At 41.8% G+C, this 13,614-nt stretch overlaps 2 protein-coding genes across 8 annotated transcripts in view; one reads left to right on the forward strand and one right to left on the reverse strand.

The window, feature by feature from the left end:
- The window catches only part of ppm1aa (protein phosphatase, Mg2+/Mn2+ dependent, 1Aa), a 63,578-nt gene extending 60,308 nt beyond the window's left edge, over positions 1–3,270 (reverse strand). For 4 of the 7 annotated variants that reach the window (XM_085256906.1, XM_085256902.1, XM_085256903.1 and 1 more), the window contains exons 1-3: positions 2,867–3,269; positions 1,116–1,969; positions 898–1,015 (exon numbers count right to left, since the gene is read on the reverse strand). In XM_085256906.1, coding sequence (XP_085113032.1) covers positions 898–1,015; positions 1,116–1,952 — 955 coding nt within the window. In that variant the 5' untranslated portion in view covers positions 1,953–1,969; positions 2,867–3,269. Of the gene's footprint in view, positions 1–897; positions 1,016–1,115; positions 1,970–2,866 lie in introns of all 7 variants that reach the window. The other 3 variants (XM_085256901.1, XM_085256900.1, XM_085256904.1) reach the window with 2 other exon arrangements.
- Positions 3,271–5,876: 2,606 nt separating this feature from the next.
- dhrs7 (dehydrogenase/reductase (SDR family) member 7) lies at positions 5,877–13,601 on the forward strand. The gene is made up of 7 exons (XM_085256517.1): positions 5,877–6,255; positions 6,887–7,039; positions 7,198–7,304; positions 7,508–7,747; positions 7,918–8,040; positions 8,141–8,356; positions 13,312–13,601. The coding sequence occupies exons 1-7, from the start codon at positions 6,126–6,128 to the stop codon at positions 13,351–13,353; spliced, it is 1,011 nt and encodes a 336-aa protein (XP_085112643.1). The 5' UTR covers positions 5,877–6,125; the 3' UTR covers positions 13,354–13,601.
- Positions 13,602–13,614: the final 13 nt, after the last annotated feature.

Below are 13,614 nucleotides of genomic sequence, written 5' to 3' on the forward strand. Positions count from 1 at the left end.
CCATAGTTGATCCTATGGCTGGATTACCGTTTCCTGCAGGTGCTTTGCACTACAGGTATTTTAGAATTCCTCCCCTGGTATGTTTTAAGTATCAGGCAACAGTCTCCCTGTTGCCAACCAAGGCCACTGCCACCTTTGACTCTGTTCGACCCCATCTGCACACACAAACACCCCGTAGTGGATGCAAAAAGACAGGGACTGATAGTTGCCCTTTTGATATCATCTTTATGGACACCATAAATCACTTACTAAACTATTATCAGATGAACCTCCACCACTTCCAACTTTTCAAAAATGCATTTGTTTCTCCATAGTGTAGTGGTTAAAGCATTTGCTTAACATGCAAAATATCTTCAGTTGAAAACCAGGCTGTTAATTTAAATCTTGCCTGGGAAAAACTTACTTTACCTGTCAGCAACACCCTTCATGAAGTTTCACACCCTGTTTTACACTTAAAAGTTTTTTGGGGGGGGTTTTGGTTTTGTTTTTTTAATCTAAAGGTTGAATACTTCCAGAACATTAGGGGGTAAAAAGGAAATGATGATCACTGGCAGCATTTGAGAGACTTGACATCACTAGTAAGATATTGTTTTATTGATACATGTGCAGGATGCGCAAATAAACTTAAGATGTCAATGGCAGTCTCACTGTAATCAATGAATTTGAAGTCCTTCATTTGGTGTTTCAATGCTTCATTATACAGTATGATTCAAATATCTACCTTAAATATATCAAATATTTAAGACCCAATCTACAGACATTACAAACAAAACACTTCCCGTTTTTGCTCTTTGATTTTGCATTTTTCATTGCCTCTAAATATAAGTAAGATATATGAGCATTTGTAAACTTGATGTTTTACTCTATAATAATGTCAACCAAAAGTGCTTTTACTACCTTCTACTCTGGCCTCCAGATATTTGTCCAGCTCAGCTTCTCGTTTCACTGCTTCTGAAGATACCTTTGGGGCCCCAGGAAAGCAGACTAGCACAACACTCATATTGTCCCGGCTTCCCTGCAAAGAAATCAAAGATAACAAACAAGAATTTATGTAAATCAACCATTGTACCAAACAGTTCAACAAAGTGTCAGAAGAGGGTTTGTTGATGGTATACCTTGTACAAGCAGGTGTCAACAATTTCATTGCTGACTTTTTCAAGATCATCCGTAACCTCTAGCCTTGACCTCACAAAGTCACACAGTTCTTCATTGGCCATGACATCCCAGATGCCATCACAAGCTAATATAATGAATTCATCTTCCCCCTCGCTTCTCTCTATTGCATAAACTTCAGGCTCCGGAGAAACAAGCTGCTCTGTCGGGCCTTTTCCATGCACGCATTTGTAGTCGAAGTCTCCCAGAGCACGGGACACTGCTAGGGACCCATTAACTCGCTGGATCATGACTGAGCCACCGGCGTTCTGGATCCTTTCCTTTTCCAGTGGGTTGCTAGGTTTGTGATCCTGTGTGAAGAAGTGCACAGTGCCACCCCGGCTGAGGAGCCCACGCGAGTCGCCGCAGTTGATGAAGTAGATATGGCTTGGAGAAATCATTACCCCCACTGCAGTGGAGCCACTTCTGTCCACACCGTGCTTCTTCTCGGAGATGGTTCGCATGTGTTCGTCAATCTGCAAGAACCCAGTGCGGATACCATTCTTCACGCTGTCCACACAGGGGTCATCCTGAAGAGCACTCTGGAAGTCTGAGTTGCTGGTGATGTGCTCCAGCAGGTGCTCACAGCAGTACTTGGCCACCTGAGAGCCAGCATGCCCATCATAAACAGCGAAGAATGACCACAGGTCGAGACCATGAGACAGACCAATTACCGCTGTGTGTGCATCCTCCATCTCAACCCTCCAACCCTGCATGCTGCTCAGCCCATACCTCAGGTTGTTACCTTCACCATGGGAATTATACTTTTCCATCTTTGGTTTGTCCAGAAATGCACCCATTGTGTCCCTTTAAAAGCCTGTAACACAAAAGAAATGACAAATTCGTTGATTAAGAAAGTGCAGTCCAATCAAAGCCCCAATTTGGAAACTAAAACAATACATGTTGTCTAATTATGACAATGTGAAAACATAAAACGAGTACAAATCTGACAAATTTTCTGAAAAATAGTTTTCTAAGAAATAACCAGAAAGAGGCACCAATTCTATCAATAAACTAACAGCACGTCTTAGATCCATTTGTGGCAAAAGATTAACATCTTGGAGTTGAGTTCAGCCCCTACTAGTCTAAAAATAGTAGACTTGTGTGCACATTTTGGCCACACATTAGGAACACTGCTGGTGTGGATCAGACTGAAACGCCCTCAGGCCAGTGGCTGTCTAGAGTTTACCAATAAATGTAACGAAACGTTTTAAGTTATTTACTTTCATTTTGATAGTCCACTAAACCACTGTGACCTCCGCAATGCAGACCACTTCACCATACTAGCTACCTGGGGTAGTAAAGAGTTGCAGCTACACGCCTGTAGCGCTAGCCCCAGCTAGCAGACTCGATAACCATCACAAGACATAAAATCGGTCAAAACCAACTCTAACGCTGTAATGAACTACTTTACACCATAGTCACGTTTATTAAGGCTCAATAATGCTGCTGGGTTTAGTGAGAAACTTTGCTCTGCAGCCAGTACCGACTACAACTGAAATAAACAAACAGCCTAGCCTACTTACGGGCCTTGACCCTTGTCCCTCACAGCTAACTGACAGGCCTCCCTCCCTGCCGTGGTGCGCTAATATAATATTGAGGCAGGCAAAGCCCTTGGCCTTGCTAATTGCTACATGCTAACACAGCTAAGAACTACGGCTGCCCAATGTTCCTCAACAGCTGCTGGCTACAAAGTAAACATTTAATGACTTACCAAATACCAAAATACTAGTCGACACCAGCGGAAGATACAACAGGGACGATGACCGACTGGCCGCAGTTCGCACCAGAGAGGGTACACCGACGAAACTAGGGGGTATACGGCGGTTTAGCTAAGGTAGCTAGCCAGTTAGCAGCGAGCAATCGTCACTCAAGATTCGGTGCATATAAATTGTGTAGGTGCGGAGATCCCTCTTTGCGTACGTCCGTGATGCATTACATTATCTCAGCTGGCGAGAATATTCAAACGGATTTTCTCGTGGCTTTTTGGGGGGTGGCCGGTGGTTTATGCGGCCAAGCCAGGGGAAGGGAAGCTGAAACGTCTGCCCCAGCCTCTCCACTTGACAGCCTGACAACTTGCTAGCTAACGTTAGCCTGAGCGGCACGGAGCGACGGAGACAGGACCCGGATGTTGCAGGTTGCGCATTCGAAAACATGACATCATTCCTAAAGATCTGTGGCTGGCTGCTCCAGCTGCTACATAGAAACATGCTCGCAAAGCATGTATACCACAACACGGGCTTCCAAATCTGATATAAACAAGCCCGTACAAAATGACAATTAATTCAGTGCAATCCTGCAAACGTGCTGCATAAGTGCTTCTGTCAAAATATGTCGTTATTGCACAAATTCCTGCTTCTTGTGCAATTTCAGTCTGTAGAAGGGAAATGTGGCACAGTTAATGTTGACCATTGCTTGATTTTTGTTTTTATTAATTTTAATTTATTTTATTTTACCCCCCTCCCCCGCCATGTTCTCCGGCGCCACCAATAGGTCGAATTATAGGTGTGTTTATGCACTTGAATCGCTTGCTTTATTTATTTATTTATTTATTTATTTAATTATAATAATTTACAACTGGAAGGTTTCCACCACATTCCTACAGCAAATTATAAACAATTATAAAGGTTAACATGCATGCATAAATTGTTATGTTTAGCTGTTAAGTATAATTCGTGAGGTCTGTCCAAAAAGTTAGGTTACAATATATGTAATCATAAAAATGAGTGAAATCTTTTTCTTATTTGATTTGTTGTTCCAAAGAATTTTCGAGGAAATTTATAACCTATAATATGTGCAACCACAAAACAAACGAGTTCTACTTTTCAGATGATTCCTGTGAAAAAGTTTATTTTTCATTGACATTTAGCAATCATTTAGATGCACATGTTTCTGGGATTATATATTACATAATATTTTATCTGCAATTCATTATTTTGTTTTATATGTAGTATCTAAAACGTAAGAACCGAAACTTTATGGCAACTGGCATCTACAAACAAAACATTCCCATAAAACTTCCCACGATAGTTTTATTTTGCTGCTGTAGAAACATAAACTAGTCTGATTCACCGAGTGTTTCTTTGAGGTCAGTCACTGTCATACTGTATTTTTTACAGAAGCGGGTTTCCTAAAAAGCTGACAAGTTTTTGCTGGGTATATTTGTAACAGAGGATCTTTAGGCCAAGTCTCATAAAAGTTAAATGAGATGACACAGAGGTTGTGTGTGGCATTGCTCGCTCTTCTGTAACAGGCTTTCAAACCCAGTATCCAAAAGCCTGTGGGTAGAAGATGACCACCATCTGCACCATTTTTACTGTGGACAGTTAGGGGAGGACTTTCTCTAATAGATTGAATTGACTTTGCTGTCCCAACAGGAAGTCTTTTCAATATATCATAACACAATACCAATATTTACTTTGTTTGTTTGCTTTTTTTTATTACTGAGTTCCTTGTTATATTATAATCAGCTTTTTAAATGTCATTTGTTATTTTATTTTCTGATTTTTGTTTTTTAAGCTCATTCATTTTATATTGTTTGACATTTTTATTTTCATGTAAATTTATATTCTTGAGTATTTTACCTTATAGCTATTTTTGTTTTGTCATGTTGTATTATGTCATACTGAGCTATTCTATTTAATTTAAGCAATTCTGTCGGTTACAGCTGCTCTAGCATAATTTCCCTTCTGGGATGAATACTGTAGTATCTTATCTTAAATGCCCTTTAACCTTGCTGAGTTGCTAGACTCCCTTATCATCGCTGTAGCTTTAATGGTTGACAGTTCTTTAAATGAGCATGGTATTCACATGGATGCAGGGGTCTCGAAAATTAAGATGTAATCAAGAGGAACTGAGCAATACATGAATCAATGTAACATGTCATGATCCATTTACTCTGAAGGGTCTGTTTGGTAAAAATGAGATATTATTTAAAGAAAAATTAAAAGATATGTTATGAAAATGAGTTAAAATGTATTACATTTACACTAGACATCCATGAGCCAAAATGTGTCCAGTGTGCTAAGCAATCAAAATTAAGTGCCTTGTGTCTAACTGCACTCGGCCAGTAAAATAACCACCACATGCATGTTTTTCAGTTTGGAGTGTTTCTAAACCCATTAAATCCAACATGAAAATAACACTGTCCTCAGTTAGTTAAACTAGTCAAGATCACAGTTTTTATACTATGCAAATCCGTCCTGCATCAGGCTTGCATAAACCAATGACCGGGGGGATATAGGTTATTTTAATAATAATAACAGATAATAGATGGATATAGGTTACTTTAAAATGAAATACAACATGCAAAACTGCATATCGCTAATGCCTCATACTGGGAAAACGTGTGTTTGCTTGTATTACTGAAATATATCCCCTCATCTTACTTACTGCCATACTATACTTACATATCTTACTGTCTTGGAGCAACTGTGACCACATAATTTCCTCAGGGATTAGTAAAGTATTGTGAGTCTGATTCTGTTCCATTAAATCCTCTCTCATCTAAACTCAGGGCTGGGTTTGGGGGTTTTTTGTTTGTTTTTCTTGGAGACTCGCAGGGTTCTGCAGGACACTGTGTAACAGCTGTGGTTCAAGTTCGTTATTGCAAAAGATAACTGTTATACTGTTATGCAAACTGGAGAAGAGCGATAGATAGGAAGAAGCACGTTTATTTCTGAAGATTTAATTTTGAAAATAAAGCGGAAGTGACGTAGACATCCTTTAACTTAGTTTTGGTTGTAGCTATGGGGTTAGGGTTACTGCTTCATTATTGCAAACATTTTAAGAGATACTTATTATTCTTAACATCTTAACAGATACTCTGACCTGTAACTATCGTAAAATGCTTCGACCGTAAGTAGACACCGTTCGCACATGCGTGGTACCGATCGGATTTCCGGTACGGATCGGGTAGTGACAAGCCACTTTAAAAGTATACGCGTGTACTGTAGCCCACTTGCTTCCACCAAATGGACTGCTGGATTGTGTCTGCTCTCAGCTGGTTTATACCAGTTTATTTACTCATCCATTTACTCTGCTTCCTTTTCGCGGATGCAGACTTCACTCTCCTCTGGGCAAGTCTAGCGGGGCACAAGCCAGGTGAGTCAAACGAAACACACCACATGTTGTCTTCACCTTCTTGTTTATAACGAAGGGAATCCGTCCTATGAGGGGACAAGCACGGGTAACCTCTCTGTTTGTGATTGATCGGTTGAACTGTCAAAGAACAATAAGTTGATTTTATAAGGCTTCGTCTTCAACTCAGATTGACCTCTGAACTCTTTAACGGCAAAACGTCATTTGTGTTTAGAAGATAATGTGTGCCATGCTAACTTTACTCTGATGTGAGCCTCAGCAGAACACACAGCTTCTTATATTATATAGACATGTAATCATACAACAAATTCCGTATAATGTTACAATATGCACTTAATAATTTCTCTGTATGAATGTCAAAAGTCTTCCATTTTAGTGCACTGGAACATTTTCTGAACAGTGACCACAGGTAGTCAACAAAAGTACTAAAGGCAAAACTATCCAAGAGTTCAAGAGTCTTCTGTGAAAAAGATAAAATAAGTAATAATAATTTTGGTGAAAGTAAGAGCATACAATAAGAGTGCCGTATTCAGTTAAAACAAAATCAGGCAATCTTTATGACTCCTCTGTTGCTAACTGCTAAGTGTCGTAAAAGAAATTCGCCTTGTTGACTGTTGTGGTTTGTGTCAACCAGAGAGGAAGCTGAAAGGGCTGGTGGTGTGGATCACTGGAGCATCCAGTGGTATTGGAGAAGAGCTGGCCTACCAGCTGGCAAAGTGCGGCTCACGTCTCATCCTGTCTGCCCGCCGTGAGGATGAGCTACACAGAGTGAAACGCCATTGCTTAGGTAAGATAAATTAAAATGATGTTGTTATGTATTCAACATCCGTGCTTTAACTTTTTACCTTTTCAGTCAGTTCGGTTGCAACTGGGCATTAGCTTGATTTCAGTTCAGTGTTACTTGCTTGTGATCAGCTGAATCATTTTTATTCTTTTATTTTCAAGAGACCTCCAACCTTAAGGATGACGATGTTCTTGTTCTTCCCCTTGATTTGCTGGAGAGGACATCACACGAGGAAAGAACAAAAACAGTTATTCGCTACTTTGGGAATGTAAGGCTTAGTTCTTAGTTTCATTACCACATTAATATTTCCTGACGCCTGCAACTTATTTAAAAGGTGCTGGTTTTAAACCAGGAATCAAACAATGACCCAATTAAAATTCTATTTCACCAGATTGTAGATTGATAACTTTTCAAGTCACGTCATCTTTCTGCACTTTTTTTATCCTATCTTATTTTTTCATCCCTCATCAGATTGATATACTCATTAACAATGGCGGTCGAAGTCAGCGCTCTCTGTTCTTGGAAACCAGCGTGGATGTGTGCCAGGCCTTGATGGAGCTCAACTTCTTAGGTACGGTCTCTCTAACCAAGCAGGTGCTGCCTCACATGACGCAGCGAGGCAGGGGGAGCATCGTGACTGTCAGCAGCCTAGTCGGCCTCGCCGGGGCGCCTCTTGCAACAGGATACTGTGCCACCAAGCATGCTCTTCAGGTGATGCGATTTCTCATGACTCTGTGGTTTGAATTTAACTCATTTAATGTAATTGAATGTTTCTGCATCTCGTCTAAACTTAGCATTAGTTATATATGGGGAACAAAGGAAGGGAAAAAAAACTATTACCGGTCCCAACTGGGTAAGTGGTGTTGCTGTATTTTCCACAGGGTTTTTTCAATGCCCTTCGACCTGAGCTGACTGATTATCCAAAGATACTAATTAGCATGGTGTGCCCAGGGCCAATCCAATCACAGATTATCAGCAACGTCTTCACAGAGGAGCTAAACAAGGTAATGCATTTTATTTGCTGTTGCGATTTCACATTTGTGACATAAGTGCTTTTTGAGAACGTTTGCTTTCAGTAACCATTTTTCCTTCCATTACGTAAAGCCTGTGGCATCAGTTGGAAGCCAGGAACACAAAATGCCAACAAGTCGCTGTGTGCATTTAATGCTAGTGGGAATCGCCAATGGTGTCAAGGAGATGTGGATTGCACAGCAGCCCTTCCTCCTGTTTTACTACGCCTGGCAGTATGCTCCTACGTTTGCCTGGTTCATCACAGACCTGCTGGGAAGGAAGAGAGTTCAAAATTTTAAAGCTGGTGTGGTACGTACATAATATGCACAGGGTGTATGTAAAAGATGGGTGTAGCCACCAAGACAGCATGCCTTGGCCTCTGGACTCGGAATTCTGAAGGCATCATGTTGATTTTTTTTTTTTTTTTTTTTGCGCCAAAAGTGAACATATTTAGATCAGAGGGTGAGGATATTGGCTCAAGTTAGCAACATGCTAATTAGTGATAAATAGCAGACTAATAAAACTAATGCACAAACTGACAGGCTGTACATAATAGCAGGGGATGTTAAGCAGCACAGACCCAGTTAAGAGGTCCAGTTCAGCTCCCCGTGTCTGTAAACCTGTCAGTCAAAGCATTCAAACCCCCAAATTTCAGCTTGATAAACAGGCAGAGCAAAACATGTTATGAGGGGAAACGGGCTATAGAGACTTTGCTGTAGATGTGTTTTTTCATGGCTGAGCTTGGTTATTGGGTACATAAAAGGTTGATGAGGCCATTGCATGTCATCCATTAGTTTCTGGAGTCTGCACTCAAGCATTTTTGATGCAACCATGTTTTATTATATTTATATATAAATTAATATAAAGCACAAAATCTAAAACTTGTGTCTTATATTGTAGGGTAAAGACCACACAATAATAGATCCTATCTTCTTGCCCTGGTTATCAGAATCAGAAACTTTATTGTCATTGTCATGAGAACAACGAAATTAAGAATGGTCCCCGATCATTGCATCATCCCTAGCAATATCAAAATATAAATAAAACAATAAAGTTCAATAAATAAAATAGATAGAATACTTAAAATACTAATAAGATATAACAGTAAAACATTCACATACATTCCCACACACATGCTTCAGACCGTGCATAGATTAACACAAGAGTGGCGTGATGGACATTTTTTTGTAGTATTCAGATGTGTTATTGCAGTTGGATAACAGCTGTGTTTGAGTCTATTAGTCCTTGCTCTGATTGCCCTGTACCGTCTGCCTGAGGGCAACAGTTCGAACAGGGAGTGGCCAGGATGTGAGGTGTCTTTTATGATGTTTTGGGCCTTTTTAAAACAGTGGGCGTTGTGTAGAACTTCCAGTGTGGGGAGAGGGCAGCCAGTGATCTTTTGGGCGGTGTTAATGATCCCTTGGAGTGCTTTCCTCTGAGCCCCTGTGCAGCTAGTGTACCAGATGCATATGCAGTAAGTTAGAACACTCTCAATGGTGGCTCTGTAGAAGGACACCAGCAGTCTCTGTGTGATGTTATTCCTCCTGAGAATTCTCAGGAAGTACAGTCTCTGTTGGGCCTTTTTCAGCAGCTCGGAGGTGTTCACACTCCAGGAAAGGTTCTCCTCTATATTGACTCCCAGGAAGCGGAAGCTTGCCACCCTTTCTACACAGTCCCCATTTATGAATAGTGGTTGGATCTCTGCCTTTTTCCTTCTGAAGTCTATTATGAGTTCTTTGGTTTTTGAAGTGTTGAGGAGGAGGTTATTGGCCTTACACCATGACGTCAGCTGCTCCACCTCGTCTCTGTACGTAGACTCGTCTCCCTTGGAAATGAGCCCCACCACTGTGGTGTCATCTGCAAATTTCACAAAGATGTTGCTGTGGTGGCGAGGAGTGCAGTCGTGTGTGTAGAGAGAGTAGAGCAGTGGACTGAGCACACAGCCCTGGGGTGAGCCAGTGCTGAGACTCAGGGCTGAGGATGTGTGATGGCCAACTCTGACTCTCTGTCTACGGCCCGAGAGGAAGCTATTGATCCACATGCAGGTGCTGTATGGAAGCCCCAGGTCTTGTAGCTTGGCCACCAGTTTGTGTGGAAGGATGGTGTTAAAAGCTGAGCAGTAATCCACGAAGAGCATCCGCACATAGCTACCATGCTCTTCCAGGTGAGTTAATGCAGCATGGAGTGCTGTGGCTACAGCGTCTTCCGTGGATCGGTTTGCTCTGTAGGCAAACTGGTGTGGATCCAGGCTGCGGGGCAGGGCTGCTGTGATGTGTCTGCGGACCAGCTTCTCAAAGCATTTCATTACCACTGGGGTGAGTGCCACCGGTCTGTAGTCATTCAGGCCAGTGATGTGGGGCTTCTTAGGCAAGGGGACTATGGTGGAGGACTTCAGGCAGAGTGGGACAGTCGCCTGTGCGAGGGATTTGTTGAAAATCCTGGTGAAGATCCCAGCCAGCTGTCCTGCACAATCCCTCAATATTCGACCTGGCACACCATCAGGACCCGCCGCCTTCCTCGGGTTAACAGCCTGCAGCATGCGCCTCACCTCGTGCTCTTCCAGGGTGAGGGTGGTGCTGCTATGGGTGGCGTGTTGCTGCTGTGGCTCCAATACCTCCGGTACCCTGGTCTCAAAGCGGGCAAAGAAGATATTCAGCTCCTCTGCCAGCTCCAGGTCACCGTCCGCAGCTCCGAGATTGATCTTATAGTTGGTTAGGTGCTGGATGCCTTGCCACACCTGCCGGCTGGTATTATGCAGTTGAGCCTTATTTGTGTCCTTTTCACTCCCTGTCATTTAAGTGTGTGAGAATTTTAAAAATGTCTATAGCTCATACATAGAGTCCAGACCTGCTTTAATTCTTCATGGCATAGATTTAACAAGGTGCTGGAAACATTCCTCAGAGATTTTGGTCCATAGTCACATGACAGCACCACACAGTTACTACACATTTATTGGCTACACATCCATGAGGTGACTCTCTGGAGTCCACCAAATCTCAAAAGTGCTCTATAGCCAGGTTTCATTTGACGTAGACGTGACGTCGACGTAAAGCGCGAAATTTGACTGGTGGTCGGAAGTGAAAAAGATAAGCGCAAAATCACAGACAGACAGTACGCAAAATGCCTATGTCCTGTTGTGTTTACGGATGCTCCAGTAGGTCGACCCGAGAAACTGATAAACGGTATTTTAGGGTACCAAAAATAGCCCAACGAAGAGGAGAAAAATGGAAAATTCTAACCGAAAAACGTAGGAAAAAATGGATTTTAAATTTACGTTTACAGTCGGGAGGAGCAGAGTCTGCCAATGCCCGTGTCTGCAGCGACCACTTCGTCAGAGGTAATGTTATGTTTGCAAACGAACTTATTAGCATTAGGTTGTCGTTACATTCTCGTTTACTTAGTGCTTTTAAGTTAGTAGTCTAATATTGACTTGATTGGGACTATAGGCTGCCCAAGTGCTTTGGATGACGAAGAGTCAATCTCGGCTACGATCGAAAACCCAGATCGGAATCAGTTCTCAAACGAGAGAAAAGAATGAAGCTTAAGGCAGAACAGCATCGATGTGCAGAGGCGATTTTGGATATGCAACAGACGGCTGAGAGCCCGGATTTGAGCCTAGTGACAGTGGAGAACAGGCTACTAACCCTGCCATACAATTGCAATGAGCTGCAATCACTTCTCCATCCTCCTTTGCAATTACCCAAGTCTTCAGAGGTGTCTCGTTAGACCTCTGAGAATGGTTTACCTTGAAACAAACAACTGTCACTCTAACGAAGTCCTAAGGATGTGGCATGTTTGTTGACGTTAAAGCCGCTACCGCTAACTGTTAGCGTGTTTAAGATAAAGCAATATAAGAACAAACACTCACCCTTGCAAACACCAAACTGTATCCATCACGGAGACGTTTTGTTCCAAGGTTGTGGACCCACCCGCTGACAAAAACATTGTACGCCTCCAGACTCTTGAAAGCTTTCATTTGCTGCCTAGTGTAGTAAGAAGTCTGGAGGACCAAGTAGTTGGTGATATCCACAGCCTCGATAGTAGGCAAATCCTTTACTTCTGTGGTGTATTCGGACATTTTCAAAGAATACGGATCACGTCCGATATATTTTTTAACTATCTGTTTATATCTCTCCCGAGAAACGGGGTCTAAAGTTGCACAATAGCTGCTCTCCTGACTCTCCACAGTGTCCTCCATGTTTACTTCCGCCCTCCACTCAAAAATCGCGCTGCCTCCGCACGTCATCAGAACCACGTGACCGCAACCCAACTATTGGGTTAGGATTCAATGACTGCAGAGGTTGTTTGAGTACAGTGAACCCCGTGTCATGTTCAAGAAACCAGTTTGCGTTGATTTGAGCTTTATGTCTCAGGTTATCCTGCTTCAAGCAGCTGTCTGAAGATGCGGTGATAAAAGGGTAATACTCAATTGATCCCAAGCAACCCAAATATCCATCCTTTTATTTTCTTTACACCAAATTCTGACCTTACCATCCAAAGGTAGCAACAGAAGTTGAACCTCATCAGACACGGCAACATTTTTCCAGAGTTCTGTTGTGCAACCTTGGTGAGCTTGTCTGAATTGTAGCCTCAGTTTCCTGTTCTAAGCTGACAAGAAATGGCACCCGGTGTGGTCTCCCTATTGTGTCAATGGGGCATTTTCACCCGAGGAACTGTAGCTCACTGCATATTTTCTCTTTTTCAAACAGTTTCTGAAATACGCTTACCAGCTACATTCATACATCTGCTGCATTCAAAGTTACTCTAATCACTTTTCTGCCTCATTCTAATGGTCTGTTTGAACCTCAGCAGGTCATCTGAATCTTCTTTACTTGCCTAAACTCATTGAGTTTGCTACCTTGTGATTGGATGGTTAGATATTTATGTTACTGATCAGCTGACTAAAGTGGCCAGTGAGTGTAATTATGTCAGTATTTAACGGAGAGGGAGGAGAATGCATATAAATTGCACACTGGACCTTAAATATAAAGAGGTTAATTTACAGAAAGGTCATTTTGCAGCTGGGTGGCCGTTGCTTCAGAAGGATCATTTTGAAACAGAAAGAGCCTAAAAAAACATGAATAGCATAACAGTGAAATCCCTGCCTATAAAGCTCGTCATCTTGTGACCACCTTGAAAAAATTTTTTTTTAAGATGTACAAATATTAACAGCATGTCTATTTGGACGTTTTCCTTTAAATTATTTTGATTTGATTCAGGGAAGTAGAAAATCAGTGCTGACAGCCGCACTCTTCCTTTTGCAGGATGCAGACTCTGCATACTTCACTAAACCAAAGACCTCCTGAAAGCTGCGTCCTCAGGAAGAAACACTTCAATGTGTTCCTAAAGTTGGACTTTGGATTTTTTTTTCCATCCAGAAGGAAGAATTCAAGGACATGACTGTTTAAAAGCTCAGTTTAAAAGCTCTTCTTGTCTCAGACGTAGTTAGTCTGTTTTTCCCTTGGGTTTTTTTTTTTTTTTTTTTTTTTGGCCTAAAGAATGATTACAGATTTGAATGACCTTTTGGATGACTAATAAAGTTTACTTTAAATTTTCTTTTGGGCCAG

This window comes from Mchenga conophoros, linkage group LG19 (assembly GCF_057382185.1).
Source record: "Mchenga conophoros isolate Kocher_MC1m ecotype Shallow Benthic linkage group LG19, M_conophoros_male_GT1.1, whole genome shotgun sequence".
Classification (NCBI taxonomy): domain Eukaryota; kingdom Metazoa; phylum Chordata; class Actinopteri; order Cichliformes; family Cichlidae; genus Mchenga; species Mchenga conophoros.